This window comes from Dipodomys spectabilis, unplaced genomic scaffold (genome assembly GCF_019054845.1).
Source record: "Dipodomys spectabilis isolate Male_0828 unplaced genomic scaffold, ASM1905484v1 ptg000363l, whole genome shotgun sequence".
Classification (NCBI taxonomy): domain Eukaryota; kingdom Metazoa; phylum Chordata; class Mammalia; order Rodentia; family Heteromyidae; genus Dipodomys; species Dipodomys spectabilis.
The window spans coordinates 6,374,271-6,396,285 of NW_024871040.1; the positions used below are offsets into that span (position 1 = coordinate 6,374,271).

Consider the following 22,015-nt stretch of genomic DNA (forward strand, 5'->3'; position numbering starts at 1 on the left):
TCCAGTCAAACAAGCAAACCCAGTAAGCATATGGCCCTCAGTTCAAACTCCTAGTACTGCAAAAAAAAAAAAAAAATTAGTGAAGCTGGATGCTGGTGGCTCACATCTGTAATTCTAGCTACTCAGGAGGCTGAGAGCTGAGGATCGCAGTTCAAAGCCAACCCGGGCAGCAAAGTCTTTGAGACTCTTATCTCCAATAAACCACCAGAAAACTGGAAGTGGTGCTGTGGCTCAAGTGGTAGAGCGCTAGCCTTGAGCTGAAGAGCTGAGGGACAGCGCCCACGTTCAGAGTCATAAACACATTTTAAACTTCACAAAGCAATTGTCTTTATCATGGTCTATAAAGGTTGTGAATTCTATGAGCTTTGATAATGCAATTATTTCTCCCACAACAGGTGATGTTTACATTTCTTTCCTTTTGCTTTATTTCATTTATTTTCTTTTTGTTGGTCATTGGGCTTGAATTCTGGGCCTGGGCACTGTAACTCAACTCTTCAGCTCAAGGCAAGCGCTCTACCACTTGAGCCACAGCGCCACTTCGTGTTCTGGTGGTTTATTGGAGATAAGAGTCTCACAGACCTTCCTGCCAGGCTGGCTTTGAACTGCAATCCTCAGATCTTAGCCTCCAGAGTAGCTAGTATTATAAGTGTGAGCCACCAGCGCCCAGCCATTATTTATTTTTATTTTATTTTGTCGGTCATGGGGCTTGAACTCTGGGCCTGAGCGCTGTCCCTCAGCTCTTCAGCTCAAGGCGAGCACTGTACCACTTAAGCTACAGTGCCACTTCCTTATTTTTATTTTTTGTTGGGCTCAAATTCAGGGCTTGGGCACTGACCCTGAGCTTTTTTTTTTTTTTGGGGGGGGGGGGGTCGATCATGGTGCCTGAACTCAGCCTGGGCGCTGTCCCTCAGCTCTTTAGCTCAAGACTAACACTCTGCCACTTGAGCCACAGCACCACTTCCGGCTTTTTTCTTTTTGCTTATGTGGTGCTGAGGAATTGAACCCAGGGCCTCAGGCATGCAAGGCAAGCACTCTACCACTGAGCCACCTTCCCAGCCCCCTACCCTGAGCTTTTTCACTCAAGGTACTACTCTTTGTGTCACAGCACCACTTCCAGTTTTTTGTTTTTTTTAACCACTTCCAGTTTTTGATGGTTAATTGGAAATAAGAGTCTCATGGGCTTTCCTATCCAGGTTGGCTTTGAACCATGATCCTCAGATGGCAGCCTCCTGAGTAGCTAGGATAACAGGTGTGAGCCACTGGCTCCTGGTTACAAATATTTTGTTTGCTTTTGTCTTTTTGTTTGTGGCCCACACTAGCCCCTTAACACAATTTTCCTGCCTCAGTCTCTTGAGTTCCAATTCTGTGTGCGTGTGGTGCCTTTATGTTTGTATACTATTACTAGATACTGAAGTTTGGACCTCACATTTCCTAAGCAGGCATTCTACCACTTAAGCCACACCTTCAGACATTTTTTTTGGTTGGTCCTGAGGCTTGAACTCTGGGTTTGGGCATTGTCCCTGCACTCTTCAGCTCAAGGCGAAGGCTCTACCACTAGAGCCACAGCACCACTTCCAGTTTTCTGAGTGGTTAATTGGAGATAGGAGTCTCACAGCCTTTCCTGCCTGGGCTGGCTTTGAACCATGATCCTCAGATCTTAGTCTCCTGAGTAGCTAGGGTTACAGATGTGAGCCAACAGCGCCCGGTGCTACCTGCTTTTTTAAGTAAACTTTTATAATTGAGATATAATTCTCACATATATAATATTTCCCTTTTGTAAATGGTAAAATAATTCAGTGTTTTTAGTAAAATCTCAAACTTGTACAGCTACTATTAACTAATTCCAGAAATAACATTTTTATCCCCTTACAGAAACTTTATACTAATTATTAGCAAGTAATCATTCCCATTATCTTCTTCTTCTACCCTTGGCAACCATTTATCTTTTTTTGGGGGGGGGGGCCGGGGGGTCTGGTTGTGGGGCCTGAACTCTGGGCCTAGGCGCTGTCCCTCAGCTCTTCAGCTCAAGGCTAGCGCTCTACCACTTGAGCCACAGCGCCACTTCCGGCTTTTTTCTTTTTGCTTATGTGGTGCTGAGGAATCGAATCCAGGGCCTCATACATGCAAGGCAAGTACTCTACCACTGAGCCACCTTCCCAGCTCTTGTTTTTGTTTTTTGGTAGGTTGTGGGGCTTGAACTCTGGGCGTGGGCACTGTCCCTCAGCTATTCAGTTCAAGGCTAGCACTATACCACTTGAGCCATAGTGCCACTTCCAGTTTTCTGGTGGTTTATTGGAGATAAGAGTCTCACAGACCTTCCTGCCAGGCTGGCTTTGAACTGCAATCCTCAGCTCTCAGCCTCCTGAGTAGCTAGGATTACAGGTGTGAGCCACCAGCACCCAGCTTCATTAATAATTTTGTGTTTTCTTTCTTTCTTTTTTTTTTTTTTTGCAGTACTAGGAGTTTGAACTGAGGGCCGTATGCTTACTGGGTTTGCTTGCTTGACTGGAGCTCTATCAGTTGAGCCATTTCCAGACCTGCTTTTTTTTTTTTTTCCCCGGTCCTGGAGCCTGAACTCCAGGCCTAGGCGCTGTCCCTCAGCTCTTCAACTCAAGGCTAGCGCCCTACCACTTGAGCCACAGAACCACTTCCGGCTTTTTCTGCTTTATGTGATGCTTAGGAATCAAACTCAGGGCCTCATGCATGCAAGGCAAGCACTCTACCACTGAGCCACCTTCCCAGCCCTAATTTTTACTTTTTTATATAAAAGTAATGTACACGGAGGTTACAGTTATGCAAGTCAGGTAAACAGTATATTTCTTTTTGGACAATGTCCCCCTTCCCTCACTCTTCCAGTTTTTTTCCTCCTGTCCCCACCTACAAGTTGTATAGTTCATTTTCAACATAGTGTCTAGTGAGTACCACTGTTGCATTATGTGTTGGTTCTTTTCAAGGAATTATCTTGTTTTATGCCCAGGCCATTCTGGACCATGATCTTACTTATCCTTGTGTGTTGCTGGGGATAGACAGACACACACTACCACGCACAGCCATTGTACTTCTATTTTAGCTAGGCACACACCACTGCACCCAGAGATTTCTTGAGCTGATGTCTAAAAAATGTATCCTCCCCCCCCCCCCCCCCCCCCCCAGCTAGCTTCAAACCAAGGTCACCTGAGATCTGCCTATCAAGTAGCTGGGACTTTTAGGCTTGAGCCCCTGTACCTGCCTCTGTTTTCCTTTTTGAGATAAGTCTACTATGTAACATAGGCTGTCCTTGACTTCTCAGCCCTACTGCTTTAGTCTCTCGGCTGCTGACATTATAAATGTGTGCCACTGTTAACTGCTGGAGACTTCTGCATACTGAGAATATAAACATTTAGATGTGTTATGATGTGTACTGCCCTTTGTTTAATAGTAAATAGATTTACTGTTTGAATTTGTAAGGGATTTTATAATCTTTCGAGTTCTGGTAGCAGAAAATTGACTAGCAGTGTTTTCTTTCCCACCTCTACCCCTCCACAGTGTTATACAGAAGTATTTCCTATATTATAACATCCTTCCTATGTTTGGTCTGTTTCTCTGTCTCCCTCTCTTTCTTTCCTCCCTCCCTCCCTCCCTCCCTCCCTCCCTCCCTCCCTCCCTCCCTCCCTCCCTCCCTTCCTCCTTCCTTCCTTCCTTCCTTCCTTCCTTCCTTCCTTCCTTCCTTCCTTCCTTCCTTCCGTCTTCTTTTTTTTTTTTGCTGCTCCTGGGGTTTGAACTTGGGCCTGGGCACTGTCCCTGAGCTTTTTTTTGCTCAATGCTTGTGCTGTACCACTTAAGCCACATCTCTGCTTTTGGCTTTTTGGTGGTTAATTAGAAATAAGAGTCTCATAGCTTCCTTCCCAGGCTTGCTTTGCACTGAGATTCTCAGATCTCAGTCTCCTGAGCAGCAGGAGTATAGATGTGAGCCACCAGTGCCTGGTTTCTTCTTGTTTTTAATGAGTTTTTCTTTTTTCTTTTTGTGCTACTAGCAACTGAGCCCAGAGCCTCATGCATACTAGGCAGACACTATACCACTGTAAAGGGGAAAAAAACTTAAGCCCTCTTTACCTTGATATTTGTTATTGAAACCACTGTTATTAGTCCATTTGCTTGCCCCTCCCCCAATTTGTATCACCTCTGAATTTGTGAGACTTGTGTTTATTCTATAGATTTCTTTGGGCTCCAGTCTTTGAGCACTCAGTATTGGGGATCTTATTACTGGATGGCAATGTATGAGAATGTGTGTTTTAGCAAAAACTAGTCACTAGTTTGTGATTATTATAACTATTTGATAATTTGATAATTCTATTTGAGCTTCTAAGATCCATGATGTGAGCCAGATGTGTGCAAATGCCTATAATAAATGGGAGATGGTCCAAGACCAGCCCCTGGCAAAAGTGAGACCCTATCTGAAAATAAAGCAAAAAGATCTGGGGGGATGGTTGAAGTGTTAGAGTACCTGCCTAGTAAGTAAAAGTGTAAGTCCAGGAGCTCAAACCCCAGTACCACCAAAAAAGAAAAATAAAAAAAAACAGGGCGCTGGTGGCTCACGCTTGTAATCCTAGCTACTTAGGAGGCTGAGATCTGAGGATCACAGTTCAAAGCCAGCCTGGGCAGGAAAGTCCATGAGACTCATCTCCAGTAAACAGCCAGAAAAACGGAAGTGGCCCCGTGGCTCAATTGGTAGAGCGCTCGCCTTGAGCTGAAGAGCACAAGGACAGCACCCAAGCCCAGCGTTCAAGCCCCACAACCGACAAAAATTAAAAAATAAAGTAAAAATAAAAATGATTCTGATCTAACTCTATCCCTTTCTGGAATAAGTCAGAGTTTAAGTTAAAATACTGAGAATTATTCATAGCAGAAATAAGTGGAAAGTGTGTGGCCTGAGAAATGTGATTCAAAAAATCCCCATTTGATTTCTCTTTTTAGGAGGAGCTCTTGGATATAAAAGAACACCCCCATTCCAAACAGAGGCCTTCATGCCTCTCCGAAAAGTACGACAGGTATGGCTGTCATTCTAAGTCATTAACTTCTAATTGTTCTTTTTTGTTATTGTTGTTATACCACACTTGTTGGTATAATTATATTAAGGTTTTTTTTGTAGAATTATGATTGAGGGAGGGATTTCAAGTGGTAGTAACATGGACTTCTAATTAATAATGATACAAAAAATAGAAAATGACAAAGTCACAAAGCAGAACAAAAACCTGAGCCCCTGTGTCCTTTTAGTCCCTGTGGCCATGCTTTCAGTGTGTTTCTCCAAGGGCTTTCCCCAGGATTGTTGATCAGGTGGGCTCTGAACCTTTAACCTCTGTTCTCCAAACAAAGACCCATTCAGCTGTTTAGCCTTACTGTGTGTTAGGCTCCTTTAGAAAAGGTAAAAGCTTTGGTTTGAAAATGCTATAGCTAAAAATGGCCTGTAAAATCTCCTAAAAATAATTCTATATTATACTTCTTATTGACATTTGACATTTCACATTGGCCTTTTTTTTTTTTCTTTTTTCTTTTACTGGTACTGGGGGTTGAACTGAGGGCCTAGGTACTGTCCCTTAGAATTCCTGCTCAAGGTCTGGCACGCTACCATTCAAACTACAGCTTTACTTTCAGCCTGTTGCTGGTTCATTGGAGATAAAAGTCTCAGATTTTCCTACCCAGGCTGGATTTGAGCTGCAATCCTCAGATTTCATCCTCCTGAAAATCTAGGATTACAGATGTGAGCCACCACTTCGCAGCTTGGCCTACATTTTTAACGTACAATGTGTTATATTTAATTTTGGTGTTGGGGCTAGGAAAGTGGCTCAGTGGTAGAGTGCTTGCCTTGCAATGCATGAGGCCCTGGGTTTGATTCCTCAGCACCACATAAGCAAAAAGAAAAAAGCTGGAAGTGGCACTGTGGCTCAAGTGGTAGAGCGCTAGCCTTGAGCTGAAGAGCTGAGGGACAGCGCCCAGGCCCAGAGTTCAGGCCCCACAACCGGACCCAAAAAAAAAAAAAAAAATTGGGAGGTTGAGCAGGACAAATTGGTTTTTATTGTTTTCAGGGCTAAGGAATGAACCCAGAATCTCCTCCATGATAACTAAGCAGCTGCTGTACCACTGAGCTACATTCTCAGCCTAGACAGCCTTTTTATAATTGTATATAGACTCCTAATAAATCTAGACACTTGACTAGTATTCCCCCAATAAAGGTGATACTGGAATAATGGCTATTCCGATTAGCTAGGATTTTTTGAGTCCCATATAAGCAGTCTGGGGGTTTGTTTTGTTTTTTCCTTATTCTTTAAAATTGTAAAGCCCTGTGTCACCTTAGCTACCTGAGAGAATGAGGTCAGAAAGAGATCACAATTCTAGGCCAGCCTGGGCAAAAAGTTCTCAAGATTCCATGTCAGTGGAAGAAACTGGATGTTGTGGTGTTTTCCTGTCATAGCAGTTACAAACCTAAAATAGGTGGCTCACAGTCTGGGTCCATGCCCAGGCAAGGTAGTAAGACTCTACCTCAAAAATAAGTGTATCGGGGCTGGGAAGGTGGCTCAATGGTAGAGCGCTTGCCTTGCATGCCTGAGGCCCTGGGTTTGATTCCTCGGCACTACATATGCAGAAAAACTGGAAGTGGCGTTGTGGCTCAAGCAGTAGAGCACTAGCCTTGAGCTGAGGGACAGCACCCAGGCCCAGAGTTCAGTCCCCACGACCGGATCCAAAAAAACAAAAACAAAAAAATAAGTGTGTCGGTGGCTCACACCTGTAATCCTAGCTACTCAGGAGACTGAGATCTGAGGATCATGGTTCAAAGCCAGCCCAGGCAGGAAAGTTCATGAAACTCTTATCTCCAGTTAACCACTAGGAAACCAGAAGTGGTGCTGTGGCTTTAATAAGCAGTAGAGGGCCTGCCTTGAGCTGAAGAGCTGAGGGACAGGGCCCAGGCCCAGAGTTTAGCCCCATGAGCAACAACAACAAAAGTCCATGAGACTCCTATCTCGTTAACCATCAGAAAACCAGAAGTGGCACTGTGCCTCAAGTGGTAGAGTACTCAGCTTGAGCTGAAGAGCTGAGGGACAGCAGCCAGGCCCAGAGTTCAAACCCCATAACCAACCAACCAAAAAAAAAAAAAATAGCATGCATAAACTGTGTAATAGTGGCTCATGCCTGTAATCTTAGCTTCTTGGCAAGATTAGATCAGGAGAATGCAGGTTGAGATCATCCTTGGCAGAAATGGAGTCTGTGAGATCCCATCTCCATAGAGGGATGTTGATCTTGGTAGCATGTCCCTACTTCCCCAGCACCTATCAATAGCCTGAAAGTAGATTGCTCATGGCTCAGGCAGGAAATGAGACTGCATCCCAAAAATAACAAGAAACAGAGCTAGAGGCATTGGCTCAGCAGTATAGGTTCAGCCCAGCAAGCACAAGGCCCTGAGTTCCGACTAGTGGTTGAGATCCAGAAGATCACAGTTCAAAGGCAGCCCAGGCATCTGGGACAATTACATCTCTAAACAGAAGGCAGGCCTGGGGGCATGGCTAAAGTGATAGAACACCAGTTGAACAAGCAGACAAGCTGACTGAAGTATGAGGCCATGGCTCAAACCTCAGTACAGGCAAGAAAACAACAACAAAAAACACTATGGCCAAAAAATAACCATCACAAAAAAGGGCTGGAGGCATAGCGCAGCTGTAGAGTATCTACCTAAGTTCAAACCCTAGTATTGCAAAAAATAAAACTAAGCTTTTTTATTCCCCAGGTTGAAATTCACTGTTTAACAGTTATCCTGAGTAGACATATCAGCATTTATGCTACAGTGGAGACATTGTGCCTAGTGCTAACATTGAAAATAAGAAATGGCCTCATCTGGTGGCTCATGTCTGTAATCCCAGCACTCAGGAGGTAGAAGCAGGAGGATAAAAAAGTTCCAAGCTAGCCTGGGCTATGTAACAAGACCCTGGCTATTCTTTTATTTATTTATTTTGGTCGGTGAGTGGGGAGTGAATTCTGGGCCTGGGCGCTGTCCTTAGCTCTTCAGGTCAAGGCTAGTGCTCTACCACTTGAGCCACAGAGCCACTTCTGGCTTTTTCTGCTTATGTGGTACTAAGGAATCGAGGGCCTCATGCATGCAAGGCAAGCACTCTACCACTGAGCCACCTTCCCAGCCCCAAGACCCTGTCTTTAAAAAAAAAAAAAAAAAAAAAAAAGAAGTGTGGGATAGAAAACAGCTTCATTCTGCTGTCTTTTCAAGAATGGAAACTCAGGCCTGGGAAGGTGGTTTAGTGGTAGAATGCTTGCTTAGCATACATGAAGCCCCAGATTTCATTCCCCAGTACCACATAAACAGAAATAGCCAGAAGTTGAGCTGTGGCTTAAGTGGTAGAGCACTAGCCTTGAGCAAAAGAAGCTCAGGGGCAGTGCCCAGTGCCCTAAATTCAAGCCCCAGGACTGGGGGGGGGGGGGGGGGAAAGAAACTCATTGGGCTCTTAACCTCCCCAGTGATTTTTCACAAGCATGCTAGAAGCTAGGTAATATATCTCCTTTATTATGGAAAAATTAGCTTACGTTTTCCAAGAAATACTGGTCACTTGAGAGCAAAGAAAAATGTTCATTTGGTAACTGCTGTGTAGCCAGATTCCTTCATGGAACATTGGTTTGGAAAGATAGGGCTTATCATTAAATCTGTTACAGGCTGTGAGGGACAAGTGCAGAGAACAGAAAGAGTATATAGTGATCTGTGGTTTGGGAAGCTCTTTATGCAGAGAAGCGCATGTCCAAGATGTCCTGGGTGATGACACAGAGCTAGAATCTGGTTCCAGATTTTTGGTTTCAAAGCTTCTGCTCTGCTATCTCCTCATTAGAGAGGGAAGCACAACAGAAAACATCAGGTACACATCGTAGGCATTTAAGAGCTGTCTGGCTTGGGAACAAAAATGGAAGTCCACTTAGAAATTCTGGAAAAAGACACCAAACATTCCAGAAGCTGCTTCAGGTGAAAAGATTTTCTTCTTCCTCCCTTTTTATAAATCTATAGTAAACTTAGTAATCTATCTATCTGTCTGTCTGTCTATATCTTTTTTTTTTTTTTTTGGCCAGTCATGGGGCCTGAACTCTGGGTCTAGGTGCTGTCCCTCAGCTCTTCAGCTCAAGGCTAACACTACCACTGGAGCCACAGCACCACTTCTGGCTTTTTCTGCTTAGTGTAGTGCTGAGGAATCGAACCCAGGGCCTCATGCATGCAAGGCAAGCACTCTACCACTGAGCCACCTTCCAGTCCCTTAGTAATCAATATTTATGGAACATGTTTGTGTAGGATAGGCATAGTCACTGTAATCTACAATGTGTAATATAAGGTTTGTAGGCTCAATATTGGTTAATATAAACTATTAGAGGTTTTTTTGTTTGCTTTTGTTTTTGGTGTATGTGTGTGTATGCCAATGCCAGTCCTAGAGCTTGAACTCAGGACCTGGGCACTATCCCTGAGCTTTCATGCTCAAGGCCTACTGCTCTACCACTGGAGCCACAACTCCACTCCTAGCTTTTTTGGTGCTTAATTGGAGACAAGAATCTCATGAACATTCCTGCCCCAGCTGGCTTTGAACCATGGTCCTCAGGTCTGAGCATCCTGTGTAGCGAGGATTATAGGCATGAACCACCAGTGCCAAGCCCAGACCATTGTTTTTCAAGCAACTGTTGATGTTATATGATCAGCATTATTACAAAATTAATAGTTTCTATGGGTTTTTGTTTTGTTGGGTTTTCTGTTTTTTTGTTTGTTTTTTTTTTTGGGTCCGGTCGTGGGGTCTGAACTCTGGGCCTGGGCGCTGTCCCTCAGCTCTTCAGCTCAAGGCTAGTGCTCTACCACTTGAGCCACAGCGCCACTTCCGGCTTTTTTCTTTTTGCTTATGTGGTGCTGAGGAATTGAACCCAGGGCCTTGAGCATGCAAGGGAAGCGCTCTACCACTGAGCCACCTTCCCAGCCCCTGTTTTGTTTTTTTAGATAGTCACTATGAAGCTCAGTTTCCCAAGTGCTGGGATTATAGGCATGTATCCACATGCCCAGTTTAATAGTTTTTTGTTTATCTTGAAAAAAGTAAGCCAGGCGCTGGTGGCTCATGCCTGTAATCCTAGCTACTCAGGAGGCTGAGATCTGAGGATCCCAATTCAAAGCCAGCCCGGGCAAGAACTTCTGTGAGACTTTTTTTTTTTTTTTTTGGGTCCGGTAGAGGGACCTGAACTCTGGGCCTGGGCGCTGTCCCTCAGCTCTTCAGCTCAAGGCTAGCACTCTACCACTTGAGCCACAGCGCCACTTGCGGCTTTTTTCTTTTTGCTTATGTGGTGCTGAAGAATCGAACCCAGGGCCTCATGCATGCAAGGCAAGCGCTGTACCACTGAGCCACCTTTCCAGCCCCTGTGAGACTCTTATCTCCAGTAAACCATTCAGAAAACCTGGATTGGAGCTGTTGCTCAAGTGGTAGAGCGCTAGCTTTGAGCTTAAGAGCTGTGGAACAGTGCCCAGACCCAGAGTTCAAGGCCCACAACCGACAAAAAAAAGAAAAGAAAAGAAAAATTCTTAAGGCAACCATAAAGTCCTTCTATTGAAAAGGATTTCCATAATTTATTGCCTGATGAATTTAGAAGTTAGACTACTATATAGAAATTAGACTATCTAGTTAGGAAATGCTAACTGTCAGTACCTTTTAATCTGTAGTGATGGCGTTTGGGACCCTGAGAAGTGGCATGCATCTCTCTACCCGACTTCAGGGCGAAGCTCACCAGTAGAAACACTGAAGAAAGAGTCAGATGCAGATCGCCCATCCTTGGTGCGCAGGATAGTAGGTAAGTGCATGGTCACTCAAGTGGAACGGTGATTTTGGAGACACACTCTTGGCTGCTGATTTCATGCTTAGTTGTGAGAAATATCATCAGAAAACAAGACTTACCAGTGAAATACTTTCCAGTTACAGGTTAAAATTAATCTTCCTGAAGATAGCAGTGTTAGGCTATGTGCTTTTGAATTAAAAGTACTAATGGGGGGCTGGGAAGGTGGCTCAGTGGTAGAGCGCTTGCCTTGCACGCATGAGGACCTGGGTTTGATTCCTCAGCACTACATAAGCAAAAAGAAAAGAGCCGGAAGTGGCACTGTGGCTCAAGTGGTAGAGCGCCAGCCTTGAGCTGAAGAGCTGAGGGACAGCGCCCAGGCCCAGAGTTCAAGCCCCACGACCGCCAAAAAAACAAACAAATGATGAGACTAGAATAAAGTTTGATTTTTTTATAACTTTAAGTTAGGAATAATTCAAGGGTAAAATGGAGACTCTGGCATTTATGAAAGCCAGCCAAGGAATTTGTGACAAGAAATCTTTTTGAAATGAAAAAGAAGGAAAAGTTTAGAACTGAGCAAAGAAGAGATGGCTAGCTTTAAATGAGATGGAAGATTCTTCTAGACAGACTCACTTAGTACCCTTAGTGCATTAATGTCCCTCAAAGAATTTATTCTACCAGAATCATCTTTAATGAGATTTTGCTAAAGTGTTGAAAAGTTAGGAGTATCAATAGAAATGGAGATCAGTGGAAATAACAATGGAAATGGGATGAGTAAACTTCAATAAGTTCACATGTAATAATATTACATTGTTAGCCAGTCACCAATGGCTCACACTTGTAATCTTAGCTACTCAAGAAGCTGAGATCTGAGTATCTTAGAGGTTTGAAGTCAGCCCAGGCAAGAAAATCCATGAGACACACAAAAAGCCAGAAGTGGAGCTGTGGCTCAAATGGTAGAGCACAAACCCTGAGCAGAAAAGTTCATAGAAAGCACCCAGACCCTGAGTTCAAGCCCCAGAACCAGTACACGCACCCACAAATACATTGTCTGTAAAAATATATTGTACAAATGTGTTTCAAATGGTATATCAAGTCATAACATAGTAATATAAAGCTGTCCACACATTTGGTTGAAAAAACTTAGACCCAGAAATTCAGAAAAAGTGTATATCAAAATATACGAGAGCTGTTTCTGGTGAGAAGACTGAAATGGGCTAATCTTCAGTTTTCTAGTTTTCTAGAAAGATTTTTCCGTAATGTGGTATGTTTGTTCTTCTTACACCATTATTAAGTTGTTATTTACTTCCGAGTTGTATGCTAGATGTATATTTAATGTTTTGAAAAACTGCCGAACTGTTTTCCAAAGTGGTTATATCATTTTACATTTCCCCAGCACTGTATGAGAGTTCTGCTTGTTCCACATCCTCGCCAGCACTTGGAATGGTCAGTCTTTTTTTATTTTAGCCATTCTAATAGGTGTGTAGTGGTATCACATGTTTCAGTGTGCACTTCCCTAGTGACTAATGATATTGAATTTCTTAGTGTATTCCTATTTGCCATCCATATAACCTCTTTGCTCCAGTCTCTGTTCAAATCATTTGTGCCTCTCCACGCCCTCTTTTTTTTCCCTTCTTTCAGACAGGGTCTCACTTCGTGGCTCAATCAAGTTAGCCTGGAAGTTGGGATCCTCCTTCCTTAGCTCTCCTCTTCTGCTTCAGACTTCTTGAGTGCTGCGATTACAGGCACACTTTAGCATGGCCAGCACATTTGTCAACATGGTGTTTTATTTATTTAATTATTTTGTACCAGTCCTGGAGGTATAGCCTGGGCACTGTCCCTGAGGTTTTGTGCTCAAGGCTAGCTCTCTACCACTTGAGACAGACTTTTTGGTAGTTAATTGGAGATAAGAGCTTCACAGACTTAGCTTGCCTGGTCTGGCTTCAAACCATTAGCTTCAGATTTCAGCCTCTGAGTAGCTAGGATTACAGGCATAAGCCTCTGGCACTGGACTGGATTGTTTTTTATTGCTGAATTTTTAAGTTTTTATGCTCTGAATACAAATACTTTATAAAGAATATATTTTGAAATATTTTCTCCCAGTCTGGGGCTTGTCTTTGCATTTTTTAAAATAATGTCTTTTGAGGAACAGACTTTTTTTAAAGTTTTGATCAAGTGCCATTTATTCATATTTTTAAAATGAATCATACTTTCATTATCATGCTCATAAAAACTTTGCCTAACCTATTGCCACAAAGATTTCTGTTTATATCTTATTTAAATTTTAGAGTTTCAGGTTTTAAATTTAAGTGTGTAATATGTTTGAGTTGATTTGTGTAACCAAGTGTAAAGTTCATTTTTGTGTATATAGAATATCCATCTGTTTGATGCTGTTAATTGAAGAGCCACTTTAACTCTTTAAGATGTTATTTCAAATACACATAGTTTATTAGTGGAAAAATATCTGCTAAAGTTTTATTGTTTTTTTTTGTTTTGTTATTTTGTCGGTCGTGGGGCCTGAACTCTGGGCCTGGGCGCTGTCCCTCAGCTCTTCAGCTGAAGGCTAGCACTCTACCACTTGAGCCTCAGCCCTACTTCTGGCTTTTTCTGCTTATGTGGTGCTGAGGAATCGAACCCAGGGCCTCATGCATGCAAGGCAAGCACTCTATCACTGAGCTACCTTCCCAGCCACTCTGCTAAAGTTTTTTTTGTTTTTTTTTTTGGGGGGGGGGGGTCTGGTCGTGGGGCCTGAACTCTGGGCCTAGGTGCTGTCCCTCAGCTCTTCAGCTTAAGGCTAGCACTCTACCACTTGAGCCACAGCACTACTTCCGGCTTTTTTCTTTTTATGTGGTGCTGAGGAATCGAACCCAGGGCCTCATGCATGCAAGGCAAGCGCTCTACCACCGAGCCATCTTCCCAGCCCCTCTGCTAAAGTTTTATGCAGATAAACTCTTAAGGCATTGAGGAGGCTAATGACAAAAAAAAAAATCATTTATTGTGAAATATGTTTATTATGCCAGAGAGAAAAACAAGTAGAAAATGGCAGTCTTCAATGTCATATACATGTTACTCTAAATCTGTTAATAAGCTCAGTTGTACTGATGAGTTTTCCAATCCTCCTCCTCTTACAAGCCATGGATGTACAGCCTAGAGAAGAAAAGTCATCCTTGGGGTTTGCTTAACTTCTCTCCGGCGTCTTTTCAGATCCACGAGAGCGTGTGAAAGAAGATGACTTGGATGTTGTTCTCAGCCCACAGAGACGAAGCTTTGGCGGGGGCTGCCACGTGACCGCTGCTGTTAGCTCCCGACGCTCAGGAAGTCCGCTGGAGAAAGACAGTGATGGGCTTCGCCTGCTCGGCGGGCGAAGGATTGGCAGTGGGAGGATAATCTCTGCCCGGACCTTTGAGAAGGACCACCGTCTCAGTGACAAGGACCTGCGTGATTTGAGAGACCGAGACCGAGAGAGGGACTATAAGGACAAGCGTTTCAGGGTTTGTCTTCTGGACTCTTTGGTGTCTCGTGCTTGGGGACTTGATAGGTCATTTATACTGGATGGGTTGGTGGTTTTTGCCGCATCCATGCTAGGCAAGCACCATGTTAGCTTCCTCCCCGGCACTGCATTGTCTGAGAACCTGGATGAAGGCAGTGTGTGCTCTGAACTAGACTAGAAGTAGATCTGGGTGGGCAGAGGGAAAAGATGGTGTGCTTCGTATCTGTAAATTATTTCTTCATTTTTCTCTCCAGCACTACTTCATTCTTAGCTTGATTAATATACAAATGCTTTGACTAAGAATGTTGATATTTTGTGCTTTTTCAGAGAGAGTTTGGGGATAGTAAGCGTATCTTTGGGGAGCGGAGAAGAAATGATTCATATACTGAAGAAGAACCAGAATGGTTCTCGGCCGGACCCACAAGTCAATCTGAAACCATTGAGCTGACTGGCTTTGATGATAAGATACTAGAAGAAGATCACAAAGGCAGAAAAAGAACAAGGCGACGGACAGCCTCTGTGAAGGAAGGTCAGAACAAACCTTGTTTGGGAGGGTAGTTCACTGTTGTATATAAAATGAGGTAGGGTTGTCATTGGCTTTGTCTTCATACTTTAGCATTAACAGCTTGATCTTGAAATGCCTTCCTAAGTAAGAATTCACTAAGTGTACCTTGATACTATTTCCTTGGTTTAGAAGTGTCACCTACCCCATGACGACACTATACCTATGAAAGGGTTCCTCGGGTGAGACACGTAAAAATAAAGAGGGCTTTCGTTTTTTGAACAAGTACATAATAGACACAGTGTTATGTTGTTTCTACATGCAGTGTAGATACTTTGATGTCCATTTCATAGTGGGGTAAGTGGCTTACCTGTCAGTGAGAAAGCCAATAAAGGCGGATGCCGGTGGCTCATGCCTGTAATCCTAGCTACTCAGGAGGCTGAGATCTGAGGATCGAGGTTCAAAGCCAGCCTTCTCAGGTAAGTCTGTGAGACTTCTCTAATTAACCACTCAGAAAACCAGGAGTGGTGCTGTGGCTCAAGTGGTAGAGCACTAGCCTTGAGCTTGAAGAGCTCAGGGACCACACCAGGCCTAGATTCAAGCCCCATGACCAACCAAAAAAAAAAAAAAAAAGCCAATAAACCTGGAAGCTGAACAGCTCACTTAGGGCTCAAAGCCTACCTTCACAGATCATCCCAGACCAGTTCTCAAACCAAGCTGGGTGCAGTAGTTCACACCTATAATCCTAGCTACTACAGAGGCTAAAATTGGAAGGATTGCAATTCAAGGCCAGCCCTTGAGTTCACAAGATCCCATCTCAACAAGATGATGTATACCTGTCACTCTGGCTACACAGGCGACTGGAATGAAAAGGATTTTGGTTCTAGGGAACTGCAGGAAAAAAAGTTTTTGAGATTCCTTCTCAGTGTGGAAGCTGGGTATGGTGGTCTGCATCTCCCATTCTGCTATGGTGAGAAACATAAAATAGGAGGATAGTGTTCTAGGCATGGAGAAATAGGTAAGACCCAGCCAGGAACTGGTGGCTCAGATCTGAGGCTGAGATCTGAGGATTGTGGTTCAAAACCAGCCCAGGCAGGAAAGCCCAGGAGATACTTTATGTCCAGGTAACTATGAGAAAAGCCCTAAGTAGAGCTGTGGCTCAAATGTTAGAGCCCTAGCTTTGAACACAAAAACTGAAGCACAGAGTTCAGGTCCTGAGTTCAAATCCCAGGACCAGGGGGAGAAAAGGATTTCCTATTAGAAAAAGAACATACTATACACAGTCCATAAGTACTTCAGGTACTTAAAAGGGGACCAAAGTCCTTTTCCTATTGCAGGGGTAGAAAGCCTTTTTGCAGAGAGGCATTTAGGTATTTATAAAGTCATTCACAGGCCATACAAAACTATCCATACATGCAGATAGGCCACAGGGTAGTACATATGTCTATCTACCGTGTACCATCAAGTGCCAATTTTTTTTTTTTTTTTTGGTCGGTCATGGGGCTTGAACTCTGGGCTTGGGCGCTGTCCCTGCACTATTCAGCTCAAGGCGAGCGCTCTACCGCTTGAGCTACAGTGCCACTTCGGGTTTTCTAGTAGTTTATTGGAGATAAGAGTCTCAAGGACTTTTCTGCCCGGGCTAGCTTTGAACCATGATCCTCGTATCTCAGCCTCCTAAGTAGCTAGGATTACAGGCGTGAGCCACCGGCACCTGGCTCAAATGCCAAATTATGTCACCAAACCTTATAGAACATTCCCCATGCTTGTCCTACGATGTATTTTCCATAGTTATTAAAGTGTTTTGTTCTTTTTTTTCTCAGTTGTGGGGCTTAAACTCTGGATCTGAATGCTGTCCCTTAGCTCTTCAGCTCAAGGCTAGCGCTCTACCACTTGAGCTACAGCTCCACTTCCAGTTTTCTGGTGGTTTATTGGAGATAAGAGTTTCACGGACTTTCCTGCCCGGGCTGGCTTTGAACCACGATCCTCAGATCTCAGCCTCCTGAGTAGCTAGGATTACAGGCATGAGCTACCAGCGCCTGGCTAAGGCTTTTTTTTTCCCTCTCTTCTAGCTCCTAGAAAGAAAACAGTAAATGCTTTAGTATTATGTTGAAAGTGCAGTGCCTGCACAGTAGTTTGTTTGAAAGTCATCTGTGGCTTTTTTGTATGTGTCCTGCTGGTCAAAGCTACAGAGAAATACTGGAGTGGTTCGTTTCATCAGACCATTTCTATCCTGGTTTTGCTTCCAGGCATAGTCGAGTGCAATGGAGGAGTGGCTGAAGAGGACGAGGTGGAGGTCATCCTGGCCCAGGAGCCCACTACTGATCAGGAAGTACCACGGGATGCCGTCCTGCCTGAGCAGGCCCCAGGAGAATTTGACTTCAATGAGTTCTTTAACCTTGATAAGGTGCCATGCTTGGCTTCGGTGAGTGTAGTAGCATACTTACGTGATTGGAAGCTAGGTAGGGTGGCATACATCTGTGATCTCAGCACTTGGAAGGCTGGGACAAAAGGTTCAACAGTTCAAAACTGGGCTGGGAAGGTGGCTCAGTGGTAGAGTGCTTGCCTCGCATGCATGAGGCCCGGGGTTTAATTCCTCAGCACCATATAAACAGAAAAAGCCAAAAGTGACACTGAGGCTCAAAGTGGTAGAGCGCTAGCCTTGAGCTGAAGAGCTGAGGGACAGTGCCCAAGCCCAGAGTTCAAGCCCCATGACTGACAAAAAAAAAAAAGAGTTCAAGATTAGCTTGGGCTACACAGTGAGACCTGTCTAAGAAACAAAAGGACAATTAAAAGAGTAAGCAACCGGGACTGGGAAGGTGGCTCAGTGGTAGAGTGCTTGCCTTGCCTTGCATGCATGAGGCCCTGGGTTTGATTCCTTAGCACCACATAAGCAGAAAAGGCTGGAAGTGGTACTATAGCTCAAGTGGTAGAGCGCTAGCCTTGAGCTGAGGAGCTGAGGGGCAGTGTCTGGGCCGGGAGTTCAGGCCCACGACCAACAAAAAAAAAAGAGCTTGAAGAGTAAGCAACCTTTAAATAGTTTTAAAATGATCCAAGCCTATGATTAAGTTTTTTTGTTTTTGCAAATCCTTGGGCTTATTTTACTTCTTTTGTCCCTGAGCTGCTTTTGCTCAAGACTAGCATTCTACAAACTTGAGCCACAGCACCCCTTCCAGCCTTTTCTGTTTATGTGGTACTGAGGAATCAAACTCAGGGCTTCATGCATACTAGGCAAGCATTCTGCCACTAAGCCACATTACCAGCCCCATGGGTAAGTTTGACCCAAATACTTTGAATATTTTTAAATTTCTCATTGTGTTGTCTAGGCAGGCCTCAAACTCTGTCCCTTAGCTCTTCAGCTCAAGGCTAGCACTCTACCACTTGAGCTACAGTGCCACTTCTGGTTTTCTGGTGTTTTATTGGAGATAAGAGTCTCATGAGCTTTCTTGCCCAGGCTGGCTTTGAACCTCGATCCTCAGATCTCAGCCTCTTTAGTAGCTAGGATTACAGGTGTGAGCAACCTTTGTTTTGATAGGGAATTTACCTGGTTAGGTGGTACCTTTGTGATATAGTGGTTCTAAAAACCTTTAGTGAAAAGGAAGCTTGGATTCTCTTACTGTTGCTTTTAAACTTTTGTCTGGCCTTTTTGGTTGGTTGGTTTGTGCCAGTACTGGGGTTAAACTCAGGGTCTATATGTTATCCCTTAGCTTTTTCCCTCAAGGCTGGTGCTTTACCACTTGAGCCACACCTCTACTTCCTTGTCTGTTCTTTGTGGACCTGTAAGGTAGAAACTTTCTTTTTTCTTTTTCCAGTCCTGGGGCTTTGACTCAGGATCTGGGCGCTGTCCCTGAGCTTCTTTTGCTCAAGGCTGGCAGCTCTACCACTTGAACCATAGCACCACTTCTGGCCTTTCTGTTATGTGGTGCTGAGGAATGGAACCCAGGGCTTCATGCATGCTAGGCAAGTACTAAACCATATTCCCAGCCCACTTGATACCTTTTCTTGATCCTGTCTTTTCAGTTTGTTTATTTTGTTGGTCATGGGGCTTGAACTCCAGGCCTGGGAGCTGTCCCTGAGCTCTCTGGCTCAAGGCTAGCTCTCTGTCACTTTGAGCCACAGGTCTACTTTGGGTTTTCTGGTGGTTCATTGTAGAATAAGAGTCTACAGATTTTCCTGCCCTGGCTCGCTTCGAATACACCCCTCACATCTCAGCTTCCTGAGTAACTTAACAGGCATGAGCCACCAGCACCCCAGCTCCATTTAGTATTAGTGTAGCCTCAGCAAACTTTTGGAGAAGTATAATTATCGGCTCTGTATTTACTGGGAAGTACATAGAAGTTTCTCTGTGTTCTGGCTGTCCCATCTACAATACTTAACTGCATGAGTTTACCAGTCCTTAAAAACTGGTAACTGATGCACTTTAACTTAAATGACCTTTCCTTAACTACAGCTGTGCCTTGTTTGATTACCACATGTCCAGACAAAACTGACCTGTTCCCCAACCCTGAATGACTAAGCCAGCACAAGGTAGGTACAGGGCATTAGGTGAGTTTTAGGGCAATAAACACTTTTTGCATTCTTTGTGGCAAGGGGCAGTGTATCAATCGTTACAAAGTACAAATGCTATAGATGTTACAGCAACACCAAGTGTCCATCTGTGTTTTCTGAGCATTTACTCCTACTTTCCGAACTTCTCTCTAGGTATTGTTCTTTTTCATTTTTGCAGCAGTCCTAGAACCTCCCTAGCAATCATGATACTCGAGTTTAAACCCTAGTCTTACAAAAGGTTGAAGGGTTTGAGGTATAAAGGCAGGCATGATGGAACATGTCTTTAATCCCAGCTACTCAGAGGCAGAGATCTGGAGGATCACAGTTTAAGACCCCTTTAAGATCCCTTTCTCAACAGATAAGTTAGGTATGATGAATTACTATCAGTTGCACAGATGGGTTAGGTAGGAGGACCATGATCCAAAGCTAGCCCAGGGCAAAAAACCTGAGATGTTACCTAAAAAATGACTAAAGCATGAAAGTGCTAGAGGCATGGACTCAGGTGGTTATGGAGTGTGGCTAGCAAGTGAGTTTAAACTTCAGTACCACTTCAAAATACAGAAGTCTCCTAAGGCTGGTAGGAATATCAGCACTGCCGCCAGTTCCTCAGTCCGCTGGTAGCTGATAAGGACATCACAGAGGATGTACTCACCTAGCAGTTGGCCTTGTGTGTCTAGGTCTCCCATTTCCTGTACCAGCAGATATGAGGAAGGGTCTGCTGTTAGAGGTCCCAGCTTGCTCTCTAGTAAAAGAGAAAGAGGCAAGAGGATTGAGAGCTGCAGTGTTTACTGTGTTATATGGTATGCACAAGCCTGGCCTGGACCACAGCCAGAACCTGTCTCAAAAATCCCAAAATAATAAAAATAAATAATACATTAGGTTTCTTGAAATTAGTATTTCCACAGCATGTGCATAAAACCAAATTTGTTTCTGCTCTTGAACTGCTTTATTCGCCAGAGGTTAAGATGAATAGGGACTGGGAATGTGGCTTAGTGGTAGAGGGCTTGCCTAACATGCTGAAGCCCTGGGTTCCATTCTTTTTTTTTTTTTTGTCAGTCACAGGGCTTGAACTCTGGGCCTGTGCGCTCTCCCTCAGCTCTTCAGCTCAAGGCTAGCATAGCACTCTACCACTTGAGCCACAGCACTACTTCCGGTTTTCTGAGTGGTTTATTGGAGATGAGTCTCATGAACTTTTCTTGCCTGGGCTGGCTTTGAACCGCAATCTTCAGCTGTCAGCCTCCTGAGTAGCTAGGATTACAGGTGTGAGCCACTGGCACTGGGCTTAGGTTCCATTCTTTAGTACCACATAAACAGAAAAGACAGGAAGTGGCACTGTGGCCCAGGTGGTATAAAGTGCTAGCCTTGAGCAAAAGAAGCTCAGGGACAGCAGTGCCCAAGTCCCAGGAGCAAAATAAAAAAAAAAAAAATGGTGGCTTAATAAAATATAAAAATTAAGCTAAATGGCATGGTAGACTAGGCCTGTAATCTTAGCCTAGAAGTACAGACAAAAGGCTTATGCTATGGACAAAGTTGTATGAACTTATCCCCAAAACAAGCCAGGCATAGTGGTGCACACCTGTAATCACAGCTACCTGGGAGGCAGAGATAGGAGGCTTACAGTCCAAAGGCTTGCAGGCAAAGGTGGAAGAGACTATCTGAAAAACAATCTGAAAGTCAAAGGGCTGGGGATGTCACCCAAGTGGTAGAGCAGTTAAGGCCCTGAGATCAATACGCAGTACTACAGTAAGTAATGATAATTTATGTGTATGTGTGTGTGGAAGGTACTTTCTCAGTACTTAACCACCTTTAGAAAATGTCCAGATACTTGGTTTCTATCCATTTTTGTGGTTTGTTTTCTTTTTTGTGTGTGTATATCTTCTGTCTTCTTTCCTAAGCTGTAACACCAGAGGAACAAAAGTTAATCTGCAAAGTCATTTTGTTACTGATAAAAATTTCATATTTTCTATGGGGCTGGGAAGGTGGCTCAGCGGTAGAGCGCTTGCCTTGCATGCTCGAGGCCCTGGGTTCGATTCCTCAGCACCACATAAGCAAAAAGAAAAAAGCCGGAAGTGACGCTATGGCTCAAGTGGTAGAGCGCTAGCCTTGAGCTGAAGAGCTGAGGGACAGTGCCCAGGCCCAGAGTTCAGGCCCCACGACCGGACCCCACCCCCCCCAAAAAAATTCATATTTTCTAATACTGAAACATTTTGAATAACTTTTATGTATGGTTACTGTTTATCACTAGGTGGTTGTAGTTTGGTTATATTCCTCAATGTTTCCATTGTTAATCATCATTTATAATACTTTGATACTTTAGTGCAAAATTAGTTCACTTGAAAGCCAGCCTTCTGAGTACAAGTGGAATGTAATCAGAATTCTAGTGGAATGTGATCAGAATTGTCTGAATAGTTTCTCTGAAAACAGTTCGAGAAAGAGTTAACAAATTAGGGGTCTTAAAGTACTTTTGAGAGAATTATTTTGTCACTTAGTTTGGAGATATATGTGTGTAAACATTCTTCCAGATTGAAAAAAGTGAGTTTAACCTTCACTATCTGATAATTGACTGGAAACTGGGTTCAGAATTCAAGTATCCCAAAGTCACTATTTCTGTCAGGCAGAAAGACCAACTTGGATATTTAACTGAATTTATAGAATTGAAA

General features: G+C 43.8%; 1 protein-coding gene across 4 annotated transcripts in view; it reads left to right on the forward strand.

The window, feature by feature from the left end:
• The window catches only part of Eif4enif1 (eukaryotic translation initiation factor 4E nuclear import factor 1), a 61,906-nt gene that overhangs the window by 13,326 nt on the left and 26,565 nt on the right, over positions 1-22,015 (forward strand). For all 4 annotated transcript variants that reach the window (XM_042666291.1, XM_042666290.1, XM_042666292.1 and 1 more), the window contains 5 exons: positions 4,954-5,027; positions 10,709-10,836; positions 14,023-14,309; positions 14,636-14,837; positions 17,057-17,232. In XM_042666291.1, the coding sequence (XP_042522225.1) occupies positions 4,954-5,027; positions 10,709-10,836; positions 14,023-14,309; positions 14,636-14,837; positions 17,057-17,232 (867 nt within the window). The remainder of the gene's footprint in view (positions 1-4,953; positions 5,028-10,708; positions 10,837-14,022; positions 14,310-14,635; positions 14,838-17,056; positions 17,233-22,015) is intronic.